The 23,122-nt window shown below is 38.5% G+C and overlaps 1 protein-coding gene across 6 annotated transcripts in view; it reads left to right on the plus strand.

Annotated features, from left to right (window-relative positions):
• The window catches only part of SOX6 (SRY-box transcription factor 6), a 380,567-nt gene that overhangs the window by 239,048 nt on the left and 118,397 nt on the right, over positions 1-23,122 (plus strand). For all 6 annotated transcript variants that reach the window (XM_063437585.1, XM_063437584.1, XM_063437583.1 and 3 more), the window contains 2 exons: positions 3,273-3,445; positions 7,273-7,341. In XM_063437585.1, the coding sequence (XP_063293655.1) occupies positions 3,273-3,445; positions 7,273-7,341 (242 nt within the window). The remainder of the gene's footprint in view (positions 1-3,272; positions 3,446-7,272; positions 7,342-23,122) is intronic.

A 23,122-nucleotide genomic window follows, 5' to 3' on the forward strand; every position in this document is an offset into this window, starting at 1 on the left:
CCTTTAACTAGTCATACGGAGCCTGGTTCTGTCAGACCACCACTCCGTCGATGTCCTTTCCATAAGATATCAGAAGATTCTATATTCATTTTTAAGCTGACTTCTAAGGTGGGGCTGGTGGTTGTGTGAAAAGGGCCCTGCGTAAAAGTGTGACAGTAGAAAGTCCAATCAATGAGACTTATTTATTGGATAGATATCGGAATCTCTCTTTAGTTCACTGTTTGATACATATTTTGCTATATATCCGTCCATCCCTTCATTGATTTGTCTAGAAGCTGTTGATAAATATTAATTGTAAGACGTTAGCTGTGAATTACTTGCTGTGAAATCCTTTCTTGTCCAGGTGACATATCTCATCATTGGTCGCTGGCAGTGTGTTTTGGGATGAATAAGGGAAGATCTTGCCAAAAATGCTAAACACAATATACGCTAATCGGAAATGTACAGGCGAACATTTTTCTGTGCTTGACCTAAAACATTTAGTTTCTGTTCTTGACGTGTCCTTGACTCACAAACTTTTGTTTACAAATTTGCTCATTAAAATGAAACGAGTCAACTGTGTCACTAGCCACTATCATAAATATATATAGTTCAATAAACTATACTATGTAGCACCTATATTATATATATATATATATATATATATATATATACATATACATATTAATATATATTTCTGCATGTGTGTTTATGAGACAAAAGATAACCAAACTTTTAAAAATGTTTGCAGATCTGTACTTTTTAGACATGCAAAAATGTAAAGATTTTTTGTTCTTTTTTTTTTTTTTTTTTTTTTTTCAAAGAAATCTATTCAGACAAAATTAAAGAATTAAAGAGCATTGAGATAGGGGGAGGATGGGGCATTTAATAATTAGTACACAAAATAAATTTAATAAACTAGAGTGGGTTGAGGAGAGATTGTGAGATACAAATGTTTTTATTTTATTTTTTTAAATATTTTTTTTGGGTCAAATTAGGAAACAAATGGTTATTAGAGAAGGACTTTACAAAGGCTCCATAAATTCTTCTGTCAACCTGAGGTTCAAGAATTATGCAGTTTAATGTAAATAAATATAGACATATTTATTTGCAATTCTTTTTTTTTTTTTTTAACTAGAAAAGATGCTTTGAGATGTCTGTCTTTTTAAAATATGTCTAAGACATATCACCAGAAGTAAGTAAACAAATGCATTTTATAATGTTATATAGAAAATGCACTGGGACTTTCAATACAAAATCTGTGCGGGAACCTGCACCAGTCCTTACAGAGACCCTCCGAGACAGTCAGGAGAAGCTCAGCACACATTTAGATCGGAGACATATTAACCAACCAGACAAACAGAACATTTACCAAATGAATTGCTGATTACACCGAAATCTGCTTGATCTGCTGAGAGTTTAATTTCTTCACTCCCTAGCAGTCACCATCTGCCCTGTAAAAGTGACTTTGATGCTTTTTATTTTTACAGCTCCTCATTATATCTAAAAGAGAAAAAAAAACTATTCCTATTTATGGATGCTGAAAAAATAAAGGCAAAAAATGGCACATATTAAAAGCCGTCTCTTACTGGAGGGCCTTTTTTTTTTTTTTTTTAAAAAACAACCAAAACCTAATAAAATGAGTATCAAATGTAGCACTTTTACGGAAAAAACTCTTCACTAGTGATGGAAATATAGTTAATTCGGATGTGGATTGCCACATGCCAACACGGTGAATAGATACTTCCAGGTGCTTTTTGGGAGTAGATGAAATATAAAGCGGCTGCTGTTCTCCATACCTCCAACATCTCCGCCTGAGTGTAAATTGCAAAGGACAGGCCAGGGAGATGACAAACTCTATTAAGACAAACTGCCTTTCTCATTGGAGATGTAAAATAAATCATGTGTTTAGTGAAATTAAAATACTTCAGTTGGAGCAGACCCGAGGGACTGCAGATCCACCTGAACTATCCAAGAATTCCAGGCAGGTGCGGTGCCAGTAGGGAAGACTCTCTCTTTTAACCCCCTGTAAGTCCCCCCCCTATCATAGAAATGCCAGCTATTGCAGAGTTTCGATCAAAGAGATGCCAGCTATTGCAGAGTTTCGATCATAGAGATACCAGCTATTGCAGAGTTTCGATCATAGAGTTGCCAGCTATTGCAGAGTTTCGATCATAGAGTTGCCAGCTATTGCAGAGTTTCGAACATAGAGATGCCAGCTATTGCAGAGTTTCGATCATAGAGATGCCAGCTATTGCAGAGTTTCGATCATAGAGATGCCAGCTATTGCGGAGTTTAGATACAGCTTGAGATTTACAAACCGGGAACATGTACAGCCCAGTAGGTAGGAACTACAGGTAAAGAGTACTCTCTACTTAAAACAAAGACTAAATTATAAAATGCATATTTTTTTCAATATCACAATATTAAACTAGAAAGAAAACTATACAATGCAGATTATTAATGAACTTGACCATGGCAAGTTAAATAATTAAAAAAAAAAACTTTTATTTGTTTGTCTTTTTCAGTTATTTTCCTAATCCTCTAAAATCATGTGTCTTCATCATGTTCTGCAGCATAGCTGATCCTTCCCATCTAGTCCAGCACTTCATGCTGGACATGTATACACATTCTGTGAAAATAGATATTAGTAAAATAATATGTATAACATTATCCAATGATTAAATATTCAAATTATATGAATAAAATAAAATCGTCACATTATGCTACAATATGACCCAAATATGCTTCTTGTTTCTTCCTTTGAAGTTTCTTTTTTCTTTATCTAACTTTATAGAGTCTCACCCTGGAGGCTGCTGCAGACTGTAGTAGGAGTCTATTCCAGGAAGTGCTTAGGAAGGCTGTGCAAGTCACATGCAGGGAGGTGTGGCTAGGGCTGTATAAACATTTAGGAGATTTAAGTCCTAAATGGCAGAGGATTGAGCAGTGAGACTGCAGGTACTTCATCTATACACCAAAACTGCTTCATTAAGCTAAAGTTGTTTCAGTGATCAGAGTGTCCCTTTAATTCTTAAAGTATAAATGTACACAGTGTGTAAAGTACAATTATTACTCTTGCAAAAAAAAGTAGTTCTATAATGTTCTAAATTTATTTGTTGTACTTTTTTTTACACCTCCAATTTTCTCATTAAGCAATCTTAGTTGCTCAGTGAACGCTCTGGTATTGTTTGGTGAATATCCTGTGGTGAATGCCCATTTATGGATGCAGTTTTGATGGAAAATGATGACCAACCTCATATCTCATAATTTTTTTTTCTCTGTTTTTAATCCAGGTACTCCAGAAAGCTTAGCAGAAAAAGAACGTCAGCTTTCTACAATGATAACGCAGCTAATCAGCCTGAGAGAGCAACTCCTCGCCGCACATGACGAGCAGAAGAAACTAGCAGCGTCACAGATAGAAAAACAAAGGCAGCAGATGGACCTTGCGCGTCAGCAGCAGGAACAGGTGAGACACGTGGGGGTCACGGCACAAGATCATTTTTGAACTTACATAGCTGCATAGAGATATTGTAATATATATATATATATATATATATATATATATATATATATATATATATATATATATATATTAATATTCATCCATTCACACAACTCAGTATCTGCCGAGATCCAAAAGAAGGGGTGAAACCCATATTGAATTGATTTCATGTTTTGCCACAAAATTGGGTAAATCCTTCTTGACTCCAAAATGACCGTCAGATTTAACCTTGGATCAACAAGCCAATGAGACTCGCTGGCGGGAACAGGGATAACATTGCCTTTATTGGCGGCGTAGGGGTCGTCAAATCACATTATGACATTGTGCCTCGGTGAAGCCTCTGATATGTAATATGGCCCGTAGATACCCAAGACAGAGGCCAGCAAGGTGAACGGACGCAGGCTGCAGGTAGCTTGAGATTGGGTGGTAAGTGGTCATTCCCCGCACTCCCAACAATATCTGCGTATTCCAGATCACAAGTATGACGCCCTAACTTGATCCCATTCAAATAATCCAAATGACCAATTCCATAAGGAACATATAATGCTATATGCAATTAGAACAATTAGCACTAGAGCAACATGTTTATACAAAATTAATACAAACTGTTTAAAATGCACTTTCATGTGCAGAAGTCTGAGATTCAGGAAAACACAACACTCGTTACTGTGAGTTTTATAGCTGTGGAGCTCTGTGATACACTCATACACCATACGCATTACTGTGAGTTTTATTACTGTGGAGCTCTGTTGACACAATTATACACACTACGCATCACTCTGAGCTTCTATTGCTGGGGAGCTCTGTAAAACACACATACATACTGCACATTACTGAGAGTTTTATAGCTGGGGAGCTCTGGGATACACTCATACACACTGCACAATGAGAGAGCTTACTCTTCAGTTTTGAGTTCCTTATTTGTTCTGCAAACCTCGCAATCTGTTATATCGGAGACTCCCCAGCACAGTATACTCTTGGCATTTAAGCAGTTAATATAAAATATAGGACATTGTCATGTGCGGCAGGCAAAGCTGTCAATCACCCCTTAGCTTTCTATCATCTATTCCCCAACAAACATTTCATCTCTTTAAACTTGTGAAGAAAGATCAGTAAACTTTTTTCTACAATCTCAAGTGGGACACAAAATATGGAAGAAAAAATAGACGGTTTCAGCCATGAAACGTTTTAACAACAATACTTGCAAATTACAGACCCAGGAGGATTGGATCAGACAGACCCAGATTAATGTGCAGTTTTAAAAAAAAAATAAAAAAATATGTGATTAACGCTGAAATTATTATATATATATTTTTTAATTTAAATGCAGTTTAGATGGAGGCATGCTTGGCTAGTTTTAATGAGTTGTGTTTTATGATCTTTTAGGTGTTTGAATATTTGTCCAGGTTCAGGAATATCCGATTGTCCCCAAATGAAAAAAATAAAAGATAAAAATAAATTAAATAAATAAAAAATAAGGAAATAAAAAATCTGGAGTCAGAATGTCATTTCTCCATCCTGAGACGATCCAGTAATTAACTATTGACACTTGTGAATAAGCTAGCTCAAATTAATCTTGACACATTTGCAGACGAGTGATATCTTACAGCGAACACTCAGTAATTATATTTCAAAATGAAAATTAAATGACACTTAAAGCTAGCTTGTCATGCTCAATGAAGCAAGCTTGTAGCTCGACCAATTGGTAGATAACATTCGATATTTCAGCACATGGTGCTTTCTGTGTGGCATACGTGATTCAAGAGCCTGTACCCGCCATGTTTGGAAAGAGGGTTTCATGGTGTGCATTAACCCTTTGGGTTCCATTTAGGGCTAAGCATTGCTGTGATATGTTAAACAGTAAATGTTGCTGTATTTAGGAGAATCTAAGTTACAGAATTTATGCATATTTTTGCATTTCTTTTCTACATCACAATGAATATAGCATGGATTGAGATATTTTTTCTTACACCCTAATACCTCGTTTCCACTGCAAGTCGGACCGCCAGGGAGCATGCAGGGTTTAGACAAAATGTCATTTGTCGTGAGCATTGACGTTTTCCTGTCCACCAATCAATGGATTGTATACTGTAACTCCGCCCTAACCGTACCATTTCATATGGACTTACATCTGAAGGGGGCCCAGGAGTGCAGTTTGGTTCAGTTGTATGGGCCACTTTCATAATGGAAACACTCAAAAAAGCGTACCAGACCGTACCGACCCGAACCGCTCAATGGAAACGGGGCAATACTGAACCCCCAAATTGACCTCATCACCTCATACAGACTTCGCTTAGCTGTATAATGAAATGTCTTTTAAGACAGCCTCATTCCTGGTGATGTTTGGAGATCACCTGGCACAGAACTCCAGCACTGTCCTTTAGATTGTTATTTATTTATAAAACACCAACATGGTCTGTAGTGTTGTACAGTGTATTGTGACCAGATTTCTGGTAAATTATGTCATCAGATGTGATGTCATTTTTGTGTTTTCGTGTGACACCCAAAAGGTGAGAAAGTATTGAGGAGTTTAGATTGTTCCATGTACCTGAACTTTCCTCCGACTGTGGACGTCTCTCTGTGACTGGGAGTCGGTATTGTGGTCCATGTTTGACAGCACTGCCTAACCTAGATGGTTTATTCACTAAGCAGTGCTCGGAGCTCCCTACTTTATATGGTTGATTTTACTAAACTGTGCATTTGGCGCCTTAATTTAAGTGGTTTATTCACAAAACTGTGCACTACGCTCAACAACTGCTAACTTGTAGAATAAAGGGCATGATAAAAGAGTTTAAAATAAAAAAATAATAAAATCTTCATTGGTCATTTTAAAAGCTAAAACAACAAAGATCAATGTGAAGAAACGCCTTCCTTGTGTTAGGAAGACCATCAGATGCCAGCTGCCCAGTCTCCTTTCTCTTTATATCTCATTGAAATGTTGGCTCAATGTAAAACAATCTAATTCTCTACAAGGGATGCTAATTGGTGCACCGCAATGCTTTGCCGTGCATGCATATTAGCCTCCCTGTGCTTTCTCATGGGATAGCATTGGTTTGGTTGAGATTGTCCATTTTGATGATCTCATCCAAGAAAGTGGGGTGGAGTCAGCCACATCGGACCTGTGCGGCTCTGGAATACAGGTGAGTAAAGTGGGACGGAGGTAAAGTGGGGCCGACCACCTAAAATGGCTTTTTAACTCTATAGTGTCAGGACTATACATTTGTATCCCTCACACTATAGTGTTCCTTTAAATGGCAGGTGGGTTATTTACTAAACAGGGAACTGTTTTTAACTGAATTGCAATATTTTGGATCAATAGCCGAGCTGTGACTTACTAGGAGAATTTTACAAATCATTACTTTTTACCTAAATTTTGCAATTTGTTTTTCAATTCACAACTATTTGATGTTTAGTGAATAAACAAACAGGGCATTCAGTGTTATTAGCCCTTTCAGCTCCTCTGAACCACAGTAAGCGTCCAATTAGAACAGGGCTGTCCAACCTGCGCCCCCCCCCCCCCCCCAGATGTTGCTGAACTACAACTCCCATGATTCCCTGGCTATCTGTTTAATTGAAAGAATCATGGGAGTTGTAGTTCAGCAACATCTGGGGGGGGGGGGGGGAGGGGCGCAGGTTGGACATGCCCGAATTAGAAGATATTCAAAAACTGGTAGAAGCCGTGAAAAATATATTTTTGTGGTACAGATCTATTGACTGCTTTAAAAATTGCTGTTGGTGGATTGTCCTATTGAATGCGTGTTTACTAACGGAAATTATTGTATTTGTAACAGATCGCAAGACAACAGCAGCAGCTACTCCAGCAGCAACACAAAATCAATATCTTACAGCAGCAAATTCAGGTCAGTACCCCGCAGTGTCAACAGCGCCGCCTGTGCCGAAACACCATACCACTCCTGCAGTGTCCACAGTGCCCGCAGATTTAGCAGCGCCCACTTTGCCTGCAGAGTCTGCAGCACCCGCTTGGTCCTCAGTGCCCGCAGAGCCCACCTTTTCATCTGTGCCCACAGAGCCTGCCATGCCCTAAGCGCCCCTGAATTTCAGCTCTGACGTGTCATGGCGTGGTATGTCAATTCTGAGATTAGACAGAAATTATGACACTTGTCCTACTTCCACAGGACAACATCGAAAACTGCCACAAACTGTGTATAAGGTGCATTACAGCTCGCATGTTCATATTATAACCTAGCCTACATTATAATCCATATGTAATTTAATATACAGCGTAAGTCCTTTCTCCCGCATTCCATGAACTGAAGAATAATAGCTCCTGTAATGTTAAAATGTGATTTCTAAAGTGGGATCACATTAAACGCTATAATTTATGAGGTTGAATTAAGCATTAAAATATATTTGGGTATGGAAACTGAAAACATTAGATTTCAGAAACAACTGAGATTTTGTTTTTACGAGGATGGCATGCCCCGTAGAATCCATTTTGTCTCTGAGCTAACTACGTATCTGACTGACCTAGCATTACGATCCAGGAATGTTACTGGCAAAGAAAAAACTACGACTTCACTTCCATAAATCAGTGTTTAGAAACAGGAAGCAATCCAACATTTCCTATTTCCTGTTCATAGAGCAGAGATGGGATTATTGCTTCCTTAGGACTACAAAGCAACTAAACCCCGAGATATCGGCATATTCTCCTATACAGGGGGTACGCAGCATTCCCTAAAGATAGAACACGTTACAGTAAATATGTATAATTTATAACCTTTATAATAATGCTTGCTAACCGTCATCCACGCGCATCCTCTGATTTTAATAGGTCATGTATTCCCTTCACATTATTATAATTTTCTATAACGTGCCAGCATATACTATAGCTCTGTAAAATTCATATAATATTTTAAGTGTGAGGATACTGTGAGCATTGTATGCAATAAGACATTAAAAGCTCTCGGCCAGCACACAGTGTCCGTTTTAGCCGTTACTGGACGCGCAGTAAATGGTAATATAATTTTAGCTGATTGCCTGTATCAGGTTCTGATTGATCCTAACGTGTCCTGTGGAGTCCAGGCGAACTGGAATTCCATCCAATAAACGTGGCTGAGAAATTCAAGTCTGTCGGTGGTTTGGAGAATTCAGGCCAATCCTGGAGCCAGATTGAACAGTGAATAGTGCGCAGCACTTAGAAATTATGCTACCCTCTGTTGTAGGTTGGCAATTACCTACTATTCAATCGAAAGATGTTGCCGTGGCAACGGACTTCGCATGGCTACCGCCTACTGAAATCTCTTACACGGATTATACTAAAAATAATGCAGGCATCTAACACCCATTGGCATTTATTTCAAAATAAAGATTAAATGCAGGAAAAAAAAAAAAAACTACCATCAACTTTGTCTCCAACAGGTTAGAAGGAGCTTCTTGTATTTCAAGCAACATAAAACACCCAGTAACTATCCATACAATACAACTACAGTACATATGCATGCAGTGATATATATTAGTACATATATATCCCACAGGACATGTTGGTGCTTTTAAAAATGTGATACATCCTGATAATCATACAGCAAATATACAAATGGTGATGTAAGTACTGTTTTAAGCTGGTTTATATACAACATTTAATTCACTCTAATGTCTAAACTCGGTAGAAATTGACTCCCATATGATCATGACAATGAATTCTTCTTGTTGGGTAAGTGAGTGCGAGTGAGGTGGAGATCGCAGGGTTGCCAACGCTGAGTTGTGACTGATTTCACTCACTGTGAGTCGCCCTTTCTCGTAGAAATCTCAGTAAATGAAATGGGCGCTCAATCCTGACAACGGCACAATCTGCACTTAAACAAGTATATTTAAGAGAGGAATCATGGGAAATGTATCTTAATTTGCATCAAATGCGATGTCCATGCCCTTTAATAAAAAATAAAAAAAAGCCATATCTAGGAAATTGAATAAAACAAATCTTCCCAAAGCTTTTGGCAGCATTGCATTAAAAATCCCCTCATCTTGAATGTGACTGACCTGTTTTAGTCATTATATCACAGATGAACGGGAAGTTACACATACCTGCCTATAGTAAAATGGGGAATATTTATACTTAAATAAAACATTGTCTGTAGATGGTTTGATGTATGTAGAAGCATGTTCCAGATTAGGACTACATACATCTTACATTGCTTTTTTATGTCAGGTTTAAAGATTTTTCACAATCTGACCTCAATAGTGAACACTACAACATAGAACAATATAATGTTTTATAAATGATTAGGACCAGTGGTTCCAGATCCATTGAGATAAAACTGCAAACATGTTAAATATGCTAAATTCTTTTTATTTTGAGAAAGATGAACAAACTGTGTGTCGGGCATAGATACGTGATGGCTAGGAGTTACTCTGACCAGCTCTGCCCATAGTAACTTTCATGGGTTGACATTTTGTAGACTGACGGCATTGTGTAATATCAGCATTGCATGGACTGGTGGCATTGTGGAATATCGGTATTGCATGGACTGGTGGCATTGTGTAATATCAGCATTGCTGGACTGGTGGCATTGTGTAATATTGGCATTGCATGGACTGGTGGCATTGTATAATATTGGCATTGCATGGACTGGTGGCATTGTGTAATATCGGCACTGCATGGACTGGTGGCATTGTGTAATATTGGCATTGCATGGACTGGTGGCATTGTGTAATATCGGCACTGCATGGACTGGTGGCATTGTGCAATATTGGCATTGCATGGACTGGTGGCATTGTGTAATATCGGCACTGCATGGACTGGTGGCATTGTGTAATATTGGCATTGCATGGACTGGTTGCATTGTGCAATATCGACATTGCATGGACTGGTGGCATTGCGCAATATTGGCATTGCATGGACTGGTGGCATTGTGTAATATCAGCATTGCATGGATTGGCAGCATTGTGTAATATCGGCACTGCATGGACTGGTGGCATTGTGTAATATCGGCATTGCATGGACTGGTTGCATTGTGCAATATCGACATTGCATGGACTGGTGGCAATGTGTAATATCGCCATTGCATGGGCTGGTGGCATTGTGTAATATCGCCATTGCATGGGCTGGTGACATTGTATAAACTGGCAACATTATGTAGACTAATAACAATGTATAAACAGATGGTTTTCTGCCAAGAATTATGTTTTGTAGACTGATAGCATTGTGTAGACTGGTATTATGCAAACACATGGCAAGCAAGTTGAGGGAATGAGTAGACTGATGGCATTGTATTGGCTAATGGCATTGTGTTGGCTGATGGCATTGCATTTGCTTATAGCATGTATTGACTGATAGCATTGTACAAACTGATAGCTCAGTGTAGAATGATTGTGTGAATGTGTAATCCTCACTATCCTCACTATCGAGTCTTACCTCTACTGTTGTAGTTTGTATAGCACCATTTGTTCCGAGTGACTAGTATGTATCAAACTATGATCTTCACACTCACTATGGTTACACAGGGTTAATTGTGTATCGCTAGAGGTAACTAAACTCTAACTATACCTCGACAAACAATGGCAAAGGTGACATCTTTTGAATACTGTACTCAACAATCACTGACATACAAGATGTTTTTCGATATCCTAACCCATTTCTAAAACGTTTGGTATGATCCTGGACGATTGTCTTTTAAAACCCATTTCTCAGAAGATCTGGTTTGGAAATAAAAACATATAGTTTGATTCTGATTGAAAGACACAATGTCATAACCATATAATGTAAATGGAACCTTTTCACATAAATGGCCCTATCAGCTACCAACCTGGCTCATTTATTTAAATGAATCGTAAAATATTCGGCAACAAAGAAACAAAGATAGTGACTCTTATTTAAGAAAAATACCCTGTTATTTTTTCGTGTGATTAACCACTAGAAATTGAAGTGCTCGGGAGCTGAATAAGGACTATCTCTTTACGTGGAGTGCATGTCGAAAGATCAGGAATAATTACATAGCGCATTAGCCTACATGTCCTGTATGACCCGGTTAATTAATTTTTTTGCAAGGAGAATAATAGAAGGACTATATTTAAAGATATGCTTCATCATTAAGTATGTAATTGACCTCCAGTTTTAAGAGGTAGACCTTTTCTTTATTGAATGTTGGAGTCGGTTTTATCCAACGACAGCATCTGCAAAAAGAAAAAAGAACAAGCTACAATCAAATCATAGCTGCCTTTCAATACCCTCAGTAGGCTGTGTGTCTTTGTTTGTAAACTGTCTTTAGCTTGGACAGATATGCAACAATTGAAAACGGTTTCAAATATTATCCTGGGAAGGTCTCACCATCTTATTAAAGTCAGGACCAGCACATTTTCTATCTATTTGTATTTGTCATCCTCACTTGTGATATCTGGGCTAATCTTCCCCTGCATTGTTATTCGCATTTTAACTATGCCTTTTAGGGTCTGACTTCTGCTTTCCGTATTCCTTACCCCAGCGAACCTGCATTAGGCTCGCTGAGTGGCCGTTTGGGACGATTTTGCTGTTTTACAATATTTGGAGAATCAGCCTCTTGTGACATTTACTATTGCTGAATGTAGAACGTCTGGTTTGTGTGTTTCTTATTAATATGTGAGGTTTTAGTCAAACTGGACTGCAGAACAGAGAAGGAAATGGAAAGTTTGAGCCAAAACAGGCGAACTAGAAAAATAAACAAGTGAGAACGTTTCCAATTCAGCTAATTTGCATGGGTTACCCTGAGTTGGGAATTGGCAGGAATTCTCCAGGGAACTATAAAAATACCCAACATGAGCAATGTTTGCAGTTTGGTTATTTTGGGCTAATTCTCAGAAGAATTCCTGACAATTCACAGTTTAGTGAATATCGTTGTTTGGTCATTTTTTTTCTGTTCCCTTGTCAATTCTCCCCAAATCGCCAGTTTAGCAAACAAAACTGGCAGCTGGAAAAAAAAAAAACAGCAAAGTGCGCATCATAATATAAGATTATGATTATTACGAAAGTGCATTATTCCTCTGATTTAATCCCTTTGGATATTTAGATAATTACTTACTATTGAGTTACAAAGAAGGGTATTTAACCCCTTAAGGACACATGACATGTGTGACATGTCATGATTCCCTTTTATTCCAGAAGTTTGGTCCTTAAGGGGTTAAATACGAAATAGTTCTCTCAAAATATATACCCCAACGCTGACAGTGGATTTTATAAAATAATCTAGTCCAAAAGGCACTCAACCTCTAATGGTAAAAAATTTGATAAATCAGGCTCGAAATTCCCATTACCTCTACTGGTAAAATAATCTTATCTGATCCAAAACTACCAGTACCTCAAAGCTCCTTGTACCTCAACCAGTAAAATAATCTAATCTGACACAAAACTACCTGTAATAACTGGACTAACAGAATTTGAAATGACAAGCTTTCGGGAGATACTTCTTTTCTCAAGTCTAAGGAAATTGTTATTCTAGGGTCATTACATAGAGGAGAGGATTGTATCGCACTGTCCTCAATGTGCCTTACAGCAAATTAACCCATATTATCCTTTTATTTCCATGGGACGCATTGTGATTTGTATTATAAAAGCATTAACACACTATTAAATATTGTGACGCACGTAAACGAGAGTGTGGGAAATCAACACTATGTGCCCGTACCCGACGTGGGAAGACAAGATGATTTTCACATGACACAGATGAAGAATCTAATCATAATAAGTCATTTCCGTTAAACATCTCCCAGAAAACAAACTGATACAGTGTAACTTTCATAATGTGGCGTGACCCCGTGTAAATCAGGCTGCGTGGAGATAAATGCTGCTATTTTGTCAGCGCATTATATGACACGTCCCTTTTCAGTCTGTCCTGTTTACTACGATTCATTACTTGCCTTATTCACTAAAGTGAATATTGGGCTAAATTGTCAAAATAATATTTTGGCAAAAAAAAGCCAAATTGGACGTTGTCTGCAATCCGTTGTGCCTGTATTGTCTTATTGTTCTGTATGTTCACACTGTTTAGTGAATAACAGAAGAAGAGTAAGTGTGGGGAGAATTAATTAAATGTCCACAAAGATAATAAACTTTATGTCCTGGACTGCAGATCACTTCCTTTTATTTAAACCAACACATGTCTTATTCCCTCCTGAAATCCAAAATTCTTTCTACTACATTAACCCCAAAATGCTTCCCACCATCTGATCCCCAAAGCTCTCCAGAGTTCAGTTATTATTCCATCGTTGACTTGTCTCTTTGTCCAACTCCCTGCTCTTTTCTTCAATGGCATAGACCTTATTCCCTGCTCCCGCATGAAGCCACACAGGCAGTGACAGTGGGCAATGGTCGAGACACAATGTTTCTCCCACCAACTGGCTACAGACTGTTCTACGATAAATATATAACATGAACATAACTAATGGTGAGATACATCTAAACTGTCTACATAAAGCTTTATTCACTTCCTTCTCATCTTCAGAGAAGCTGATTCTATCTAGTTTGCCAATTTTGCCCTGATTGAGGCACGCCTGGTTAGATATTTACATTTCTCTGCCTCTATCTATAGGAACCAGAACCGCTGAAAATAAGAATAATTAATGCCAGAGTTTGAATTGGTACAAATTAAAAGATTTAAGTTTAAGGAAACCAGAGAGCATGCAGGGATTTTACACCCATTTAATGGCAAAACAAAACAAGCTGGGATTTTGTCAAAACAATAAGGGAGAGAAAAAACAAACCACAACAAATCTAAAAGAACAAAAACACAATTTCACGTCAATTAAATAAAGGGGGAACATCGAAAAAAGGAGCGGTGGTGCGAGGAGAAACTAGTCAGGCTCCCTCAACTTATTCTTCACTGACTGATAAGTCTCCTCCCTGATATAAATTGTACCCCATCTTGCAACATTGTATGCCATATTGTCCACCCCCCAAGTTCTGGGCAGCGGTCATGTTTTCCCTGCCCTTGGAGTCCAGAGGATTTCTTTATATAGCTCTACTAGATATTGACACTAACTGCATACCCCCAACATTTTACATGGACAACGAGGGACACTTTTATTTCTGGGGTGTGTCCAGGGGTAGGACTATTCTGAGTGTGGCCAGGGGCAGGGCTCTTCTTACTTACTAATAACAATTTATAGAACTAAAATGTAATTTATTTATTTATTTTATTTAAACAGACTGATTTCTAAACACAGATTTCTAAACCTAGAAAGGAGGGGTATTCAGATAGAAAAGAGGGATATGGGTACAAAATAGGGACTGTTCCTCCTATATAGGGACTGTCCCTCCTATATAGGGACTGTCCCTCCTAAATAAGGACACTTGGGAGGTATTAAAGTGAGTATTGCCAGGAATTTAAAGTGAATTTCCAAATTAGAAAGAGCCTGTTTCCAGCTAAATTTGAAATCACTGGGAATTCCAGGCGATTTTCACTTAAATGAATAACTCTGTACATGACTTTATCCAATGATTCCAGACAGATCAATATGCTTGCCCATGCTACCTGGTTAGCCAAGTCTACTCAGTGTTAGCCAAATAATCCAAATCTAAACAATGTATTTATTTATTAATTTACCAGTTCTACTACCCAGTGTGACCCACCGCCACCCAATGGCTCTTAGATACATAGCTATAAAATTACTGGGTAACGATACTCAACAAAGCACGTTCTCCCAAAGGAACCAATCACCTTTTCTTTAGAAATATTTAATTGCAAAAATCTGTTTTAAACATAATTCTCCTATATTAAAATAAGCATATGTGAGTGATTGCAGAGGGGGGCTTTGCAGACAAGCCCAGCTGATGTGAAATGATTTATTGAGCTCCATAGACAATGTGCAGAGGGTGCGCATTGCTAGTGGTCTTTGGGAGCTACAGAGAGCCCCAGGGACCAGGCTTTGTTCCTCTGGACTTGACAGGTGTGTGTCTCTGTTAGATGAGAGCTTAATTTCCTTCATATGTTCCTGATTTTTGTGCGTTACACAAGCAGCAGAGAGCAGGGCTGTTTGAAAGCGCTTTGCTCCGGAGGAGGCCCCGAATTTTAACGGACTGATTAGTCATTAGAACTTACCAACTGTTCGCTCTTTATGTTGACTGTGCCAGTTCTGGCAGGGTGAAGCTTTCCCTAACCTGAAATAACTTTCTATGCACATGGGGTAGAGAAAAGTATTATTTTTTCAATATCAGGATCTGATTCACCGCTCGCAGGCTCCAGTTGCAGAATGAATGGTATCCGAGTCTTAATTTCATCGGAAAACTGCATCTTTTTGGAAACCACCGTGTAATCAAAGGAAACAGACCCAAAGTTCACATGGATACAGATTAGTGAGAATTGTAGAGGGCTGTGTAGAGGCCTATCCACTAAACAGTAAATTGGCATTCAATTTGCCATATTTTGGACTAATTTCTATTTTTAATTTTCCATTTTTTTTGTACTTACTTGTGGATGGTAGGTGGGCAATCCTACATTAGACATACTTTTACCTAATGGAAAACATGTTTTAACTTGTCTGCATTATCGATATCATAGCTACACAGGTACATTGTAACTATGATTAAAAAACTACTTCGAGTTCAATATTTAAAACCAATTCCGTTAAGCTGTTGATGCAAAAGAAGGCAAAAAAAAATCCAATTTGAAGCAATTTCCAGTTATGCTACAAAAAGGGGGAAAAAATCCATCTTGACTACATAGTAGTAGAGCAACAGCCTGTTTACATACATATCAATTATATCCTTGACTATTCAATTAAAAAAGCAAACAAACCTAAACTAAACAAACCATACAAACATCTATAGAATCTGATAAAGCAACCTCTTAGTAGAGAATTCCACATCTTTATTGCTCTTACTGTATTGAACCCTATCTAATGCTGTAAGTGAAATCTCCTTTCTTTCAGTCTCAATGGGTGACGTCTTGTCTGTTGTATCTACCTGCTAATGAACAGGTCAGCACATAGCGGTTTGTACTGACCCTGTATATATTTGTATAGTGCTCTCATATCCCCTCTGAGTCTTTTTTGTTTAATGTTATTCCTCTCATAACATTTAATGAATCGGTTGTTGATACGTTGTTCACAGCAATTGAAGCTGAGTCAGCAATGTTTTCAGTTTTGACCTTAAAGGGACACTCCAGGCACCCAGACCACTTCAGCTCATTGGAGTGGTCTGGGTGCCAACTCCCACTACCCTTAACCCTGCAAGTGTAATTATTGCAGTTTTTTTAAAACTGCAATATTTACCTTGCAGGGTTAAGTCCTCCCCTAGTGGCTGTCTATTAGACAGCCACTAGAGGACACTTCCTGCTTCATAGCACAGGTTTTCTGTGCTAGAGCGTCGCTGGACGTCCTCACGCTGTGTGAGGACCTCCAGCGTCGCTCTATTCCCCATAGGGAAGCATTGAAATTCATTTTCAATGCTTTCCTATGGGGTGCGCTAATGCGCATGCGCGGCATTGCCGCGCATGCGCATTAGGTCTCCTCGGCCGGCGGGCGAGATCAGTCTCGCCCACCGGCCGACGTAACCAGAAGGAGGAGCGGCGGGGGAGGAGGAAGCAGCGACGTGGGACCTGTCGCTGCCCCTGGTAAGTGACTGAAGGGGTTTTCACCCCTTCAGCAACTTGGGATTGGGGGGTGGGAGGGAGAGGGACCCTCCAGTGCCAGGAAAACGGATTGTTTTCCTGGCACTGGAGTTTCCCTTTAAATTTGAAATTCACTTTGAATTCACACTTTATAACCCTGATTGTGTCACCATAACGAATGTACCTGTAGTTGCTGCTTCTTTCGTTATCCCTAGGTCTCTTATGGCAGTTATTCCTTCGTGTTAAACTTCTTTCTCTAAACGTACAATGAGCGTGTGCCACAAACCTTCGTCACTAGGTTTGTTTCTGTGAAACATTGCCTTCCCCTCTCTCCCTTTGGCTAATTTTCTTTAAATTTGCTTCAGATTTAGAACCCAAATCATCTCACACACAATGGACTTGTTTTCAAAATGTTCTGTTGTTTTTAGGTTTCTTTACGTTTACATCAATTACATATATTTTTGATAAACTCTTCCTTGCATTAGACTGAACACATGGACAATTATACATACACTAATCAGCCACAACATTAAAACCACGTACTGGTGAATTGAATAACATTGATTATATCAGTACAATGGCACCTTGAATTTCATGTTCCAAAAAAAAAAAGTGCAGAGACGAGCTACAAAATTGATCAAAGGAATGGAGCATTTTAGTTATGAAGAAAGGTTAAACATTTTTTGAATCTCTTTAGTTTGGAAAAACGGCACCTCAGTGGCGATATGATAACATTATACAAATATATTCGGGGCCAATACAAACCATTACGTGGAAGTCTATTCATAAACAGGGCTATACGTAGGACACAAAGTCACAAATTTAGGCTGGAAGAAAGGAGTGGCAAAGTCTAAGGCAAAGAAAAGGTTTTTTTACAGTAAGAACTATAAGGATGTGGAATTCTCTGCCTGAAGAGGTGATTGTATCAGAGTCCATACAGATGTTTAAACACAAATTGGATAAATACTTGCAAAAACATAACATACAGGGATATCATTTCTAATTAGTGGGGTAATAGTTGCTTGATCCAAGGAGACATCTGACTGCCTTTTTGGGGTCAAGAAGGATTTTTTTTGCAAAATTGGAAGCGCTTCAGACTGTGTTTCTGGCCTTCTTTTGGATCAACAGCAAAAACAAATGTGAGGAAGTCTGAACTTGATGGACGCCAAGTCCCTTTTCAGCTATGTAACTATGTAACTATGTAACTATGTGTTGAAAGCAGGAAAAATGGGAAAGCAAAAGACCTGAGTAACTCTATGCTATGGTCAATAAGTGATGGCTAGACGACTCCGTCAGAGCATCACCAAAATGGCAAGTCTTGTAGGATGTACCTAGTATGCAATGGTTAGTACCTACCAAAAGAAGTGCAAGCAAACACTACCGGTGAACCGGCGTCAGGTTTGAGGAACATGACAAAGAGTTCAAGGTGTAGTCTTGGCCTCCAAATACCCCAGCTATCAATCAGATTGAACATCTGTGGGATGTGCTGGAACAATAAATCCAATCAATGGAGGCCCAACCTTGCAACTTACAGGATTTATAGTATCTGCTGCGAATGTCTTGGTGCCAAATACCACAGGACACGTTCAGAGGTCTTGTGGAGCCCATGCTTTGATGCATCAGAGCTGTTTTGGCAGCACAAGGGGGGGGGGGGGCTAGATGATATTAGGCAGAAGGTTTTAATGTTGTGGCTGAAAAACTTATATATTATAATGAATGCACTGGAACTCCTTACACAAGAAACTCAAATGCACGATTATACGTTGATGGTCAATTTTTTAGCACATTAAATGCCATTGTATAAGATGTGCAGTATGGTGTGTTGTCTGTAAAATACATTTTCTAAAAAATGATGCACGTATGCCAAGAATTATGGGACCTGAATTTACTTTGAATAAAATACATTTTTAGGGCCTTTTGCAAAGACATTTAATTAAAATTTAAACTGTATTAAATAGAAAACACTAAAAAAGTTTGTTACAACTGTTGTGTAACTTTTCATTATTTCAATTTGTCCAAATCATTAATTGGGTGATACAGAATAATGATAACCTGGTACTTCTAATAATGGATTCAATGGACGAATGCAATTTTCAAATGGCGCTCACCTAATATTATTTTTAAAAGGGTTAATTAGGCGTGAGAGAATGTAACATATATACAACTAGTGATAATAGGAAAATGGATCTAATGAGGGGGTAATGAAACTGACACATATCATTTTAATAATGCGATAACATGCTTATCCAGGCAGTAGGAATATTCGCACAGATTAACTGCGCATCACTTATTATTATTTTTTATATATATTTATATCTCCAAATGAAGCGCATCCCTGTTTCACCCAACCATCAAGAGTCTTTGGAGAGTGACTGAAACATTTATACAATGTAATGAACTGAAATTAAAAACAGAATTGTGTTGGATTAAATTCCTACTAGTACTCTGTATCTGGGGGGGAGGGGTGTATTAGCTAAGCTAAAGTAATACCCAGACATCGGGAATTTATGGACAACAAGTCCCAGATCCTATGAGGCTGTTTCTGGATGTTGGGCGAGTGGACATTTTTATAGAACACAGTTTGATGTAGAGTTGTGGCTAACAATTTATTACATCACAAGCTAGTTATTAAGCAGCCATGACAGATCTCGCTCACATTTAAAAAGACCAGATAAAGACCAGATAAAGATTTAACCCCTCATTATCAGAATGTGGACCGGATAAAGATTTAACTATGTGAGTGCTGCAGGGTAACAAATTGCAGGGCAGTTGGAAGGTTTAACTGTTAAAGTGCCTGAGGGATTAAAATACATTGCAGGAGAAGTGGATAGGTTTAATTATTTGAGTATAGGCAGCCCGGCGGGTGTGCAAGAGATTACAGGAAAGCTGGGAAAATTAACTATTTGAGTGTTGGAAAGTATAAAATAGATTGTAGGGAAAATAGATTGTAAGTTCTACAAAAGTAATCTAGGAATTGCATAAGAAACACCACCTTATTTTCATAGTGAAGCCTGAGGGAAGACATATTAGTAATATTAAACATAGCATCCATATAATATATAGAAAAGAGCTTGCAATCAGTAAAATCCTGACTTTAAAGGGGCACTTTTATAACTTAACCTTGTTACACCCCACTGGCTGTCAATCAGACAACAGGTCATGCTACTTCCTGGTTTGTTTAGCTCAGTGGAGATACATTTAAGAGGCAGCAACTGCCCAGAGCACCTGCCTGGCAAAGACTTCTCATTGAGCTGCATTTGGAAGTCTGTGATTGGACAGCCACAGCAAGTCTGGGTGGGGTTAGAAGGGGAGGGTTTGCAATAATTAAATCCATACATGTTTTCTTTGGGGTTTATCTACTAAACTGTTTTAAATGGTTTTGGTACTCATTGCACTCTGACATGTTTGATTTGCTCAGTGTGTGAAATAAACCAGTTTCTAAGCGATTTCACTTTGTCTGTGCCAGCACATATAGCACCATAACATTGATAGAGGAATACATTAAAATGTGTTTTTGGTCAGTTTTTGCTGTTCCACACTGTGTCTTATTCAGTGCACATAGACGCTATTATGGTCCGATTAGTAAAATGTGAATCTATTAGGATATGGATTGATTAATACAATGTGAATTTATTCCGATATGGGCCAATTAGTACAATGTGAATCCATTCTGATGTAAACTGATAAGTACAGTGTGAATGTATTCCGATAGGGAAGATTAATCCAGTTTAAATGTATTCCAATATGGAACGATAAGTACAATGTGAATCTATTCCGATATGGTTCTATTCATACAATGGGATATCTGTTCTGTATCGGAGAGACCTATAGTCAATGTTTTTGGGTCTATCTCTTGGCAAGGTTCCTACTTTTAGAGATATTGCAGTTATTGTTTTCCTTGTCCTCCGATGACATGGTAACTCTAGATGCTATATGTCTTGAGGTTAAATCGTATGGGGATTATTTGATGACTCACTATTTGTGAAGTCTAACAAAGGGTTAATGTTTTAAGGGTCTCAGCATCTGCTCAATGGGAGACTTCTAAGGTATGGTAATAAAATATGATTATGCGACTGTCTTTAGACACCAGGGTCAGAAGCCCATCTCCCGCTGTGCTTCCAGTACAAATGTATCACTAATAATTAAAGACCCCCCAAGAAACCATGGGAACATGGAGGGCTGCTGTCATAATATATATATAAACACGACATTCATTTATTCAGCTACCACCATTGGAACTGGTTGCTTTAAGTGGAGATAAATACAATAAATCAATAAATCAATTCTCAGTATAAAAATATAAACCTGTCTTTATGCTGTGTGAACGCTTTATTCAAACTAATCAGCAGTTTTTAATATAGTTTAAATAATAGATTTCGGACCAGCTGCCAAGGATCTTGTTACACGATTAGCATTGCTTGCAAACCATCTCTCCCAGTGTCTTTCTACATCTCGACACTGGTAGACAGAGACAATTGGCAATAAATTTTAAAAAACGCGAATTGGGCAACCGGTCGTGAGCAAGAGGACTGGTGCATGCTGGGGAATATTGCAGAGGAAAATAAACATGCGGAGAGACTTCCTTGCTAAATGTCTGCAGTACTGATTGTCAAGTTTTGGGGAGTAAGGATGTCATTGTAAGTCATGTGACATCAAACTAGAACTGCGTCATCGCAATATTTACATTCAATTTTTCAACACATCAAAAGGATCTTTTGGCACCGATGCCTCTAGTCAACCAGCTACTTCTTCCACGTGAAGCAAGAAGCATAAAACTAAGCTTGCAGCCAATCGGCGCTCAGCTGGTGATAGATCGCCATTTACACGGATTTACTCAGAGGATGTGTATTGGAGAATGGAAGTGATTGTGCTTGAATGTAAAAATAATCGAAAAAGTACCACTGTGACAGGTCACTGAGTAACACTTGGGGTCATGGGGTGCCTTGCTCCCACAATCCTCTTTCCTGGGGGTTTAGCGAGGGGAGCGGGTTGTTATGGTGTCTCTGTGCGCTGTATTGTCGCTGAATTATTAGTGGGTATTGGGTGAAGCACATCATATTTTATAGTATATAATATTGTAGCAATATAAAATCATATCCTTATTTCTAAATTCCAAATTGTATAGCTCTGTAATTAATTTCAGGTAACCCCTTTCAGAGCGGGGTGCTGCATTTATGTGTGTGTCTGTATGAGTCTCTGTGTGCCTACGTATGTTTGTGCTTTCATTATAATAACCTGCATAGTTATCCAGCAGGCCTCTCAGCTACTGTTTTCCATATGTTTAAATCTGCCTTTGAAATTATAATTTCTGCTTATGCAAACTTGCCAAAAATCAGGTAGCAAAAATACCTGCGGTTTGGATAGATTCTGCCAGACTGTACCCTGTACTGTGCGAGTGCTGTGACAATTTGCCACTGGCAATAAATAAAACATTTGTGGTGAGAGACAACAGTGTGTACTTGACTGTTTGTAAGCTGTGCGATTATAAATGGATGAGAGTGACTATTTAAAGGTATTTTAAAAAGACGACCCTCTGTGTCTGCAGGAAATGCCTCATTTCAAGTTTAAAATGGGCCGACTCTCTCAATGGTCGGATGCAAATCATAGGAAAACAGGTCGACGCAGGAGAGGAATGGAAACCATTTTATTAACTCCTCAATGTTCAGGATGCGATTCATAAAGCGATCATAGATATTCATTTCCTGAGTCTATTGAATGGCGAATTATACACACGTAGAAAGGAGAGAGGAAAAGTCTCCTATTTACTGAACAAAAATCAAACATATCATGACTGGTCAAACACGCCACAATGAAATATTGTTTTACTTCTCAAATGTCAAATATTCCCTAAATGATTGGCTTTTTGTGTAGATGGGACATTTTTTCCTGATATTCCATAGACCGGGGGCGGTCTCATAGAGGCACTTGTGCAGCTCCCCTCCAGTTGTTTATGTGGAAGAAATTTGATTTGCAGTAGTTTAGAAACGCTAAAATTATTTTTCTGGAGGGAAATGTTGTAAGCCCAAAACATTTTGGGAAAAAAGTCTCTCTTTAATTCTCTAATAGGTTTCAGTTCTGTAGGGTCCCTCACCCCTCATTGGTAGCT

This window comes from Pelobates fuscus, chromosome 12 (genome assembly GCF_036172605.1).
Source record: "Pelobates fuscus isolate aPelFus1 chromosome 12, aPelFus1.pri, whole genome shotgun sequence".
Classification (NCBI taxonomy): domain Eukaryota; kingdom Metazoa; phylum Chordata; class Amphibia; order Anura; family Pelobatidae; genus Pelobates; species Pelobates fuscus.